General features: G+C 49.3%; 1 protein-coding gene across 2 annotated transcripts in view; it reads right to left on the bottom strand.

Annotated features, from left to right (window-relative positions):
* Sufu (SUFU negative regulator of hedgehog signaling) overlaps positions 1-11550 on the bottom strand; it is a 96167-nt gene that overhangs the window by 12407 nt on the left and 72210 nt on the right. For both annotated transcript variants that reach the window (XM_055591558.1, XM_055591559.1), the window contains exons 9-10: positions 3924-4058; positions 1949-2087 (exon numbers count right to left, since the gene is read on the bottom strand). In XM_055591558.1, the coding sequence (XP_055447533.1) occupies positions 1949-2087; positions 3924-4058 (274 nt within the window). The remainder of the gene's footprint in view (positions 1-1948; positions 2088-3923; positions 4059-11550) is intronic.

Genomic DNA, 11550 nt, shown 5'->3' with positions numbered 1-11550 from the left:
AAAGAAAGAAAGAAAGAAAGAAAGAAAGAAAGAAAGAAAGAAAGAAAAAGAAAAAGAAAAAAAAAGGCAGACACTCTTCTTACTCTTCTTTAGTCTAGGGAGACTCCAGTCCCTAATTTCCTCCTCAAAGTGCTTGGACTGCCAGTGCACACACAGGAACTGAGAGGGCGCTTCGGCGAAGACCTGCTGGCATTGCACTCTTACTGAAATAATGATCCGTGGACTCTGTGGCTGGGGTCTCCTGAGGGGTCACCACTTCCCACCTTTATACGTTCTGTCTATGGGAAGAGAACTGTGTCCTCTGGGTGTCAGACAAGGATGGCAACCTAGGACATGGCTAGGGGTGGGAGTGAGGATGTGGGAGGCCTTTTCCACTTGTGCTGGGTTCATTTCAAATGTTACACTTCAGAGCTTTTGCTACAGTAACTACCAACACCACACAGACAGAAATCTAATGTTACCAAGTGGGACTTTTAAAATGTATTTATAACTTTATGGTTCAAAGTAATTTTGTTATGAAACAATGTAATAACAGCAGTGGAAAAAGGCAAGATAATTTATGGAGCACAATATCCCTAAAGCACTAGCTTCCATTTCTACCTCTGGGCTTAGTCTGAGCAGAGTGGTTGGCATCCTTTGTTTGCTGTTTGTTTTAATTAAGGGTTAGGACTTTGGTGGTGGGCAGGGAGGAGGTGGCTCTGAGAGAGGAGGGCATCAGCTGCAAGCAGACACAAGCAGACAAAAACATACCGATATTAAGAATAGTGAAGACCCCAGACTGGGTTATCCACAAAGCCAGTGTAATTCTCTTTTTCCTGTAATTCCCCCATGCTTTCTCTAACATCACAGACAAAGCTTGGTTATCTTTGGATGTAGGTCAGATTCTCTTTCCCCAGCCCCTTTGAATCCCTTTCTTTTCTTTCCTTTTTCTTTTTTTTAAAGACAGGATCTCTCTTTGTAGCCCTAGCTGACCTGGAACTCTCTATGTAGAGCAGGCTGGCCTCAGATTCATAGAGATCCCCTGCCTTTGCCTCCCAAGTGCTGGGATCAAGGGTGTGCATCAACACATCTGGCCCGGTCTGTTTCCTTCCTTCCTTCCTTCTTCCCTCCCTCCCTTCCTTCCTAAGACAAGGTTTCTCAGGGGCTGGGGAGATGGCTCAGAGGTTAAGAGCACTGGCTGATGTTCCAAAGGTCCTGAGTTCAATTCCCAGCGACCACATGGTGGCTCACAACCATCTATAATGAGATCTGGTGCCCTCTTCTGGCATGCAGGTGTACATGCAAACAGAGCACTGTATACATAGTAAATAAATAAATCTTAAAAACAAACAAACAAAAGACAGGGTTTCTCTGTGTAGTCCTGGCTTTGTAGCCCAGGGTGGTCTCGAACTCATAGAGATCTACCTGCTTCTGCCTCCCAGAGTGCTGGGATTATATGTGTGTGCCACTGTGCCCAATTCACTGATTCCCTTTCTTGACCTTCTTGTAGAAGGTAGGTAAATTGCCTTTTCCCTGCTCTAAAACACAGTCCAAAGCCAAAAAGAAGTATGGTGGATCAGGCTAATGACCCCTTAGAGACTTGGGCAGAACAGCATTGGAAAGAGGCTCTTAGCCCCAAGTATTATGCCTGACTTGGGTTCTGCTCAATGGTTTCCATCAGGAGCAAGAGGGAGCAACTGACTGGCCAGCAGGGAGCTCTGGCTGCTGGTGACCTGCCCACTCTGGTCACAGGGTTCACTTCCTATAAATTCTGGTGAGGTTTCCATATAGTCACTGGAGATCTGTATGACAGCAGCAGCACTCATAACCACGCACAGAGCTCAGGCTCTGCATCCAAGAGGCAGCCCCCAGCTCAGGATGGGTGCCATAGGAGCTGTCCTGGGAGGGAAGGCAAGCAGCAAGGGAAGAGTTGAAGGAAAAAAAAAAAAAAAGGAAGGGTGCTTCTCACTTGCAACCAGGGTCCGTGAGCTGCGTAAGGGTGCTCCTCTGTGGCAAAGGCGCCTTCCACTCCCGTGGACACAAACGTGATGGCCATGTCACCCGTGATACTCTTGTAGGTAAAGTGCCGGCCATGCAGGAGTCTGCCCCTAGGGATGTGAACACGGAGACAGTGGGAATCTGGGCCCAGGAACACCTAGCCGAGGTGCTGGGGCTACACAGCAGTGTTCCCTGAGGCAGAGCGCCCCTGCCCACCCACAGGGGACTTTAACCAAACGTGGTGCTCACTGCAGTACATCAGTGAAAGGCCGCCACCACCAGTCCTCTGAAGGCATCCTCCCAAAGTGCTCCTAGCAGGGGACACACCAGATCAGTGCTCAAAGAACCTCAGGGAAGGGGAGAACACTGAGGCCAGAGAAGGAAGGTGACAGCGTGCCCGGTGCCTTGTGTCCCCAGTAAAATACTTCTGTGCCCATGTAAAATCTTCCATTTATTCTGGGCTTTCCTGTAACATTTAAGCAGTTATCCTAGAGGCGATTTAAAAATGCAAAACCAGAGAAATCTGAAGCTGAGCAGGGTCACTGAAAGAAGCCACCACTAGCCCCCAGTCTGGAAATACATGTGGAGGAAGGGCAGGCAGTGGCAGCCAAAGGAGAGGCATGCCTCCGTGCACTGAAGGAGGCAAAACCTGCTCACTGCGTTCTCAGGCTGCTTCAGATTAACCCTTCCCCAGACTGAAAGCCCACGCCTGTGCCCAAGAAGTTGCTAGGAAGAAATAGCTGGAATCTGGTGCCGGCCCTGGGAGGTCCTGTTCACTCAGGCCACTTGCTACCTTTGCCCTGGTTAGGCTGGCTAAACTCTTAACTCCCCCTCCACCCGCCACTTCTGGCTCTTAGGTTTGTGGGCAGGGTTCAAACCATGCAATTCCTTTTTCCTTGTTACTGTCCCCTCAAGTTTAGAGGGATTTTTGTTCCTTTCTCGGCTAGCAAAGTGAGGATGGAATTCAAAAGGGTCTGGAGGCGGCCAGCTGCAAGAGATCCAGCCTTGCGCTGAGTCCTGGCCACAGGGCAGGCGTTGAGTCTCACAGCAGCCGGAGAGACAGAGCTGGGCTTCTGGTCCCTCAAGGAGTCTGCTGGGTTGGTTGGTCACTGGATTTTGTAAAGAACTGAGCATCTTGCATGGGAAAAGCATCCAGCAAGAGGAAGGACAGCCCAACTTGTCAGAACCTTCCCACTCCTGATAGCTCAGTAGGACTGCCCTATGACCCAGCTTATGAGATGGCAGGGCTGTCCCAGACTCTCTTGGTCACTGGACCTCCCACAAGGGGCACAGCTGAAGGATGCTTCCTAGATAAATGAGAGTTCTCGGTATCGGGTCCCCAGAGTCTGACTTTGAAATTTCTCAGAGAACCAGTTGATAAAAGAGCCAGGTGTAGATATACACCTTTAATCTAAGCCCTCAGAGGTAGGCTTTCTGTGAGTTCAAGGCCAGCCAGTGCTACAAAGTGAGACCCTGCCTCAATAAACCAACCAACCAACCAACCAAATAAATAAATACACAGCCAACCCAGAGGACAGACCAGTGTGTGTGTGTGTGTGTGTGTGTGTGTGTGTGTGTGTGTGTGTGCGCGCGCGCGCTCTGTGCCTGGGGCTGTCACTGCTCTAGGTTAAGAGATGCAGAACAGTCTCTCCCTGATGCAGGGTCATCTGGTCTTGCTGCTTTGCTTGAAGACTTCTCAACCACTTGTATTGCCCAGAGGCTTGGATGAGAAAGATACTGCAGAGACCAGCGACACGGAGTCCCAAAGCCCCCAGTTTCCCATGCAGGCCCAGGACAGAGCTGCCTGAGTGGCTCTCTTTCACCTCCAGCCCTGGGTTCTGCTTGGGCATCAACTGCCCACAGACACCTGTCGGGTTAAAATGGCTTTTGAGGAGCTGTGCTGGGGAAGCCACGCTGTGGAGGCTCTGAGGACTGTTCCGGCTCACCTTAGGCAGAGAGGGATGAGGGCCCCTGACTCCTGGTTAAACTTCAGGTGCACGCTCTCCAGCTGCCGTGTGCGGATCAGCTCCCGGGGGATAACGGCCGAGGAGCTGTCGCTTCCCAAGCTGTCCTTGCGGCTCCTGCAAAGCGAAGCGCAAGGGGAAAAGCATGGAGAGGAGCAAATGGGACTTTCTGGCAGAGTTCCTGGTTAGCAACTATGGTGCCTGTTAACTGCAGTAACAGCCACCTTTGCTATGCACCAGCCAAGGGCCAGCACGGTGCCAGGCACTTCTCACTGGCTGGCTACCCTCCTGACACCCCATGAGGTAGGCACACTGGGACTGAGGGGCTCAGCTTCGTGCCCAGGCTGCACAGTCAGTGAAGAGGCGGGGCTGGCACCTGATCTGAAGTCGCTCAGGTTCTAGAGCCCACATCTTTGGCCAACAACACACAAAAGCGCACAGCACAGTGGCTTGTTTTGCCCAGGAAATCTGCAGGCACTCTAAAGAGACTTCCTTTTCCTGCCTGGAAGCTCTCTCAGCTGGCCAAGGTGACAGGAGACAGCAGCTCAAGGTCAGGCTAGCTGACCCTGGCAGGGTGCTGAACAAGCCCACCCTTGCACAGGGCCAGGCAAGGCGGTCATGGGAGTGATAACTGGGAGTAGCACAATCCTTGCTGAGGGGTGAATGCTGGGCCCTTAGGAGTCAGTCAGAGGCGGGTGAAGTCAGTGAGCGTCACTGGTGTGGTGTGTATGTGTGCGGCATATCTATGTGTATGATGTTTTGTGTATGATTATGTGCGTTTGTGTGTATGTGTATGTGGTGTGATGTGGTGTGTGTGTATAGTGTATGTATGTGGTCTGATGTGTGTGTGTATATGGTGGGTGTGTGTAGTGTATGTATGTGGTGTGTGTGTGTGTGGTGGCATACACCACACCTTCTGGCAGTGACCTTGGCCCCACTAAGCTATCACTGTCCCTCATGACCCATCCAGGTCAGATTCCCAGCAAACAGCTTCTCCCACAGCTGGCACACTACTGGGTGCCTTGTCATCTAAATTTTGCTTTTCACACTCAGCTGTCCTCACTGGCCTTTCAAATCTACCCCAAGAGAAGAGAGTCATCCACTGATTCCATGCAAAAGGCAGTACTCTGGTCTGGGCCGTTGAACAATTCTTCAAGTGTCCATCAAAATACTAGGGGAGGAGCAGTCATTTTTGTTTTTAAATAATTCAAGCAGCAGGCAGGGGCTGGACAGCCACACAGGAGCAGGCCTCACCTTATAAATGTAGGGTGAGCACAAGGGCTCATATGCCATAAGGCACCTGACAGGCAGGACCCTCCCCAGGGCAAGCCTGCGGTCAGCACTGGAAGCAAGGCAGAGGCTCAGCCCACCCTTCCCCAGGTGCTGGACAGCTCAGCTCCCGCTGGCCTGTTCCTCCCAGGACCCACCCCCAGATGACTCCTCTGTCACCAAGGCAGCCCTTCCTGTGGTTCCCAAAGCTGCCTTGGGAACTGCCTTTCCCTTGGCAAGCACTTTCACAAGAACTGTGAGGGAGACAAACACTGCCCAAGAGGGGCACAATGTTTCAAGATCGGAAAGAAACCTGTTTAATTTACCTCTTTCCTTTTCAAAAGGAGGACATATCCAAGGCCAAACAAAGAGCATGCCTGGGGCAGGCCAGCTTGTGAACTGTGGGCTTCTGACCACCTTCTATGCCTGCCTTCAACGAGGGCACCCCACATCTCATCCAGGCACGACTGATGGGCTCAGAGGTGACATGGGGTGCCCCTGGGGCCTAAACAAGAGCAGAACACAGGAGACAAGAGCAGCCATGTTTGTTGAGTGCTTTGTCTATGCCAGGCTCTCCATTAAATGCACAGGTTCCTCCCTGGGTCCTCACAGCAAGCATGGAAACTATTAGCCCTTTTATAAATAAAGTGAGCAGAGATAACATCAAGGTTACAGTGGGAGTTTATTTTGGGGGTGCAGGGTTGAAATGCAGAGCTTCATGCATGCTAGGCAAATGCTTTACCACTGAGCCCCACCCTGAACCCCACTGAGTGAGCTAAGCGGCAAAGCCAGGATATGATTCTTATCTGATAACAGGTTCTCCTGTCCCCATGCTGCCCTGCTGCCCAGGGGCTGAGGCCTGGCCTGCTGGGGGCGGGACCTTCTGGAGGATCCCAGCCTCTGCGGGATAGGCAAAAAGGCTGATGAACAGCCATTGGAGGTAGGGCGGGTGGGGGCTGGTAGAGAAGAGTCACATAGCGCACAGGGCTAGGGAGTCTCAAGCTGGAGGGAAAAATAAATTGTTGAAAGTCAGCTAAAGTCACCTTGGTAACTGCCACAACACACTCACCCAGAAAGAGGACATCAAACCCAACTGCAAACAGCTTTAAAGAAGCAGCAAAGAGCTTAATCATCGGAAGAATTAATGTGACAAGTGCCCACAGTTACACCTCCCACCAACCTTCAATCATTTGAGAAAACATACCTTAATCTTTTAAGAAAAAAAAAAAAAAATCTCAAAATGCTAGATCTGCATTCCTAGAGCCTGGGTATTTCCGGCATGCTGCTTCAATGGAAAGGTGGCTGCTTCACACACGCAGGAGCCCGGCTTTTTGCTGATTTGTTTTTTCTGGACATCGATGCAGAAGCATGAATTATTTGTGTGGGCTGGGTGAGGTATTAAATCTGCAGCCGACACAGGTTTGCAATGTTTTGCATGGTTGTCAGCTTAATCTTAGTCATAAAAAAATAAGTAGTGTGCTCGGCAGCATGGCCCAATTTTTCAGCTGGGCTATCTCCCCGAGTTCTCTACAGAGAAGGCAGAGTTATCAGGAGTGGGGGCTGGGAAGGAGAGGGGCTTCTGGGGAGGCCCAGGGGACACAGAACCAGGAACATGCTGTAGGGGGCAGAGCATCAAACATCATGGGTTCAAGTCCTAGGTGACCTTGGCAAATGACCTTTCTCTTTCTGAGACAAGGTCCGGACATGTAGCCCAAGCTGGTCTTTTTATTACATCTATTTATTTAGTGTGTGTGCAAAGATGTGCCAGTGTGCAGAGGTCAGAGGACAACTTACATGGTTAGTTCTCTCCTACCACATGGAGCTCAGGGTTCAAACTTAAGCCCTCAGGCTTTGTGCAACTGCCTTAATCTGTTGAGGCATGTCAGCACCCCACCCCTCCAACTCCCAGGCTGGTTTTGAACACACATTGTTCTCCTCCTGACTCAACCTCAGGAGTGCTGGGATTCCAGGTGTATACCATCATGTGCTCTACAGAGCCTGACCTTTTCCCTAAACTCCAATATCTCCTAGATGAAAAAAGTAAGAGCAGGGCCACCATCATACTGAAATGAGATGAGTCTGGTGAGGCCGCTAACAATGCATGGGGTCCTACAGGCGCTTTTGGCTCCTCCTGCAGGAATGGTGATGGCTAATAGAAATTTGTTGGCTGTTATCCTGGGCCCAGCATCCAAACTGCCTTTGGCCAGGTCAGTTCCCTGCTGAACAAAGGTCTTGAAAAGGAGACCAGGAGTAAATGCTGTCAGGTACTAGTCAACCTCTGGTGCTCTGGAAAGGCCAGATTAGAGGGCAAAGAAAATCCCCCGAGACTTGCTTCACCGAGGGAGATGGTGGCTGAGCAATCTGCCTCCCTGTAATTCTCAACCCACCGGCCTTTAAGCAGCCCGGTAGTTGAATCCCTCTCCCTGGCATCCCTGAGGCTGCTTTTGCGTCCCATCAACAGCCTCTTTTTCTTGGCTACATGGCCCCAACTTTCAACTACACTCTTGACAAGGTTCTGAAATCCTCCATCCGTTTGAGTCACCCTCCCTTGGATTCATTTGAGCTTGTCAGAGCTAGAGTGCCATGTCCGGAAGTGGAGTGGCGTGTGTGGAAATAAATACAGTATGTGGCCTAACCAGCGCAGATCTCAGGGGCTCTGTGATCACTCCTGTCCGGGGCAGCTTATTTCTATTAAAGCTGTCATCAAATTGTCTTTCTCTGCAACCTCATCACACTACCAACTCATACAGCATTCCCGCTGTCAACGAAATGTTACTCAGGTTTTCTCCCACAGGCTACCCTCTCCTCTCCTGTCCACTGTGGAAGCTAAGAACAGAACACTATGTTAGCTGGCTAGAGTTTCAGGTAGTTTGGATGATTCTGAACTTGACTCCGCATCCATCATCTCGGCATTGCTTCCAGACTCTACATCACTGACATAACTGATCGATTGACTTGGCATTGATATTCTCAGTCCAGTCGTTGATTAAACTGAGAACAGACCTGGGCTGGGCAGACAGACTGACAACACTGCTTTCTATGTATATTCATCTAACCAATTATAAATAAATCCACCTTTGCCATCACCTTCCTGTATGCTCTCTGGACATCTCCGTCTTGCCTATAAAGGTTTCAGAGCATACCCAGGATGTCTGGCTGATTGCTGCCTAGGCAAGGCCATAGCATGTCTTTCCTCGTATCAGACAGGTGAGCACTCATTAGCCTGACTCCATCTCTCGGGGTTGTTTCTCTGACAGCATTCAAAGCTCCTTGTTGAATAATCCAGTCCAGAATTTTCCTGAGAGTGATAATAAGCTCACTGGTCCTGAGCACAAGCACAAGATGCTCTTAGCATCCTGAACTTTTATATGCTTCCAGCCTGTTGGCACCCATCTTCCTCCATTCCCCAGATGGTCATGACTCGAATCTACCAATTCTCCTGCTGTGCTGGGGCATAATCTATGTGGCCTAAGAGATGTGAAAGCATGGTTCTGCCCTGGATGGCTCTTCCTAGCTGATAACCATTTGCTTTGCGATGGAAACAGAATACAACCGCAGTATATTTTGCTTCCTCTGTCACTGCTCAATGTTATTCTCTCCAAACAAGACCTACATCTTCTTCTTGCTCCAAACAAACAAAGCCTTTCATGCTGGCCATAATTTGTCTTTCAAGGCCCAGTCCTTGAATTTCAGTTCTGCTTTTATTTTTTGTCTTGCTTTTCTTTTTTGCTTTCCTGGTTTTTTTCAAGATGGAGTTTCTCTGTCCTAAAACTCACATGCTAACTTCAAAGTCAGAGTTCTGTCTGTCTCTGTCCTCAGAATGGCCACTACACCCAGCAAATTTTAGCTGCTCTTGACCCTGCTGCTTACCTGCGCTGTATAACACACCTCTCCTCCTAGATATTGCCAAAAAAATTTTTTTTTAAAATTCTGAATTGTGTGTTTAATTCTCTACATACCTACACTGGTACCTAGAGACATTATGCCTCCTTTGGGCTTTCAGGGAACTATTCACAATAATACTGATACCACTTATTTTAAAAAATTATTGTGTGGTGTGTGGGTGCCATGGTGCATGTGTGGAGGTCAGAGGACTCTGTGGAGTCAGCATTCTCCTTCCATGTTACCTGAGCTCTGTTGCACAGCCAGCACTCTTCCTGAGTGCAGATCATGGTGCCCCATCCTGTGCTAAGCTCCTCAGATACGTCACTTCCTTCCATTTTCATAACAACCCTATTAATAGGAGTTATTTCCCTCACCTTAAAGATGAAAAAAAAGCAGAAACCCAGTGACCTTAAGTAACAAGCCTCTAGTCAGGCAATATGCACATAAAAGCTGATGTAACTTCTGCTCTTTCTGATACTAGTTAAAAACATTACCGTATTTAAAAATTCTCCCACCTCAGGAGTGGGGGCTGGGCTGGTAAAGCTGTGCTCACCTCAGTTCAGATCTGCAGGCACCCATGTGGAAGCTGGGCATATGGGTTGGGGAGGTGGCTTGGGGTTAAGAGCCCTTACTGCTCCTGCAGAGCTTTTGGATTCCCAGCACCCACGTGGTGGCTTACAACAGCCTGTAACTCCAGTTCCAGGGGATCGGAAGTTCTTCTGCATTCATGTGGTACACGTACTCATGCAGGCTTCCACACATACATTTTTAAAATCTTTAAAAGCTAGCATAGGCAGCAGGTGTCTAAAAGCCTAGCACTGGGCAGAACACTAGAGACAGGTAGATCCCTGGAGCTTCCTGGCCAGTCTAATCAATCTGTCAGCTCAGTGCATTTCTTGAGAGATCCTGTCTCAAGAAATAAGATGGAGAGGGATGGAGGAAACACACCCAGTGCCTAGCCCCAGCCTCCCCCCCCCCCCGTGCACACTGTGGATACGGTCATGCATTCACACATACCCTCTCTACATACACACACAATCTCCCACACTTTTATAAGTCCAGTTATGTAGGCAAGGTTGGCCTGGAGCTCCATATGTGGCCTAGACTGGCCTCAAATTTGCAATCCTCCTGTCTTTGCCTCTCAAGCACTGGGGGTTACAGGCCTGTGCCATCATACCAGGCTTCCCTGAGCTCTTAAGAGAACTGCCTTCCTGGAATACAAGACTGTGCTTCTCAAAATTTTATTTTAAGAGGTGCTTCTAGAAAAATAGATACAGCAGGGTTAGATTTAACGTGCTGCCTCTCGGATCAGCAATTCACAGAACGCTGGCATTTTGGACTGAGGACTACAGAGGAAAAATGAACTGGTTTCATTTTTTTGTAAGTCAGCATTTTCCCAACCTCTGTCAAGAATTCCCTTTTCACTGAATACCAAAATCCCCTAAGGCTGTGAGGATGCCTTCTGGGGACCAGAGGCCAGGTGCCACTCTGACAGGGCTCTGGGTTTCCCCTCCTAAGTTCTGCGTGCCCAGCTGCTTCCTTCTATGGCCATGCCAGTTCTACCTCAGCACACTGGGTTAGGAGCGGGGCCATACTGAGTCTCTCCCTCCATAACAGATGCTGCTAAAGGACTAGCAAGAGTTCTCTACTATTCACACCAGACTCCAGGGCAGCTGGAGTTCCCCCTGGACTTGCCTTTGAGGACATTGTGTTCTACCTGGAAATTCATCTTTCCAAGGGCAGGCAAGCTGTAACAACTCACGGCAGTGTTTCTTCTTTCCTTTTTTTTTTTTCCTTTTCTTTTCTCTTTTCCTGCACACACACACACACACACACACACACACACACACACACACACACGTATATGTATAATTACCTTGGGTAAATGTCTTCTGACTTTCTGCTAAACTTACAGGTATGTGTCAGCAGGCAGTTTCCTATTCTAAAGCTCAGAGCCAAGTGGTCCCACAAGGCTTACTACCACAGTTTGCAGCACCTCAGGTTCCCCTCATCTGTTAGCTGGTTCTTCTGTGTCTTCCAGCTCAGTGTTTGTGCTGCCAGAGCAAATGAGGCAGGTTCTTCTGACCTATTCCTTGACTCTGTCACCTACACTGGCCTAAACCCACACCAGCTCTCCTGCCTCATCTTCCCAGTGCTAGGACCACACACATGAGCTACACCTGGCTAGTCCTTGATTAAATGTGTATTCTGTGTGAGTGTACATGTAGCTAAGCCAGAGGTCAGTGAGGGGCTCTTTCTCAATCACTATTCACCTTAGTTTTGAGACTGTCTCTCAGTGGACCAGAACTTGCTGATTTGGGCTGGATCCTCTGATCACTGCCTCCCCGGTGCTGAGAACATAGGGCTATGAAGGCTTTTTCTTCTTGAAATTATTTTATTTACAAGTGTGTCTATCTTTGTGGGTGCATCAAGCCTCTAGCGCTACAGGGGGCTG

Source organism: Psammomys obesus, unplaced genomic scaffold (assembly GCF_907164565.1).
Source record: "Psammomys obesus unplaced genomic scaffold, mPsaObe1.curated_primary_1811, whole genome shotgun sequence".
Lineage (NCBI taxonomy): Eukaryota > Metazoa > Chordata > Mammalia > Rodentia > Muridae > Psammomys > Psammomys obesus.
The sequence above is the reverse complement of the archived record's forward strand: the minus strand, read 5'-3'. Positions and strand labels throughout refer to the sequence as shown.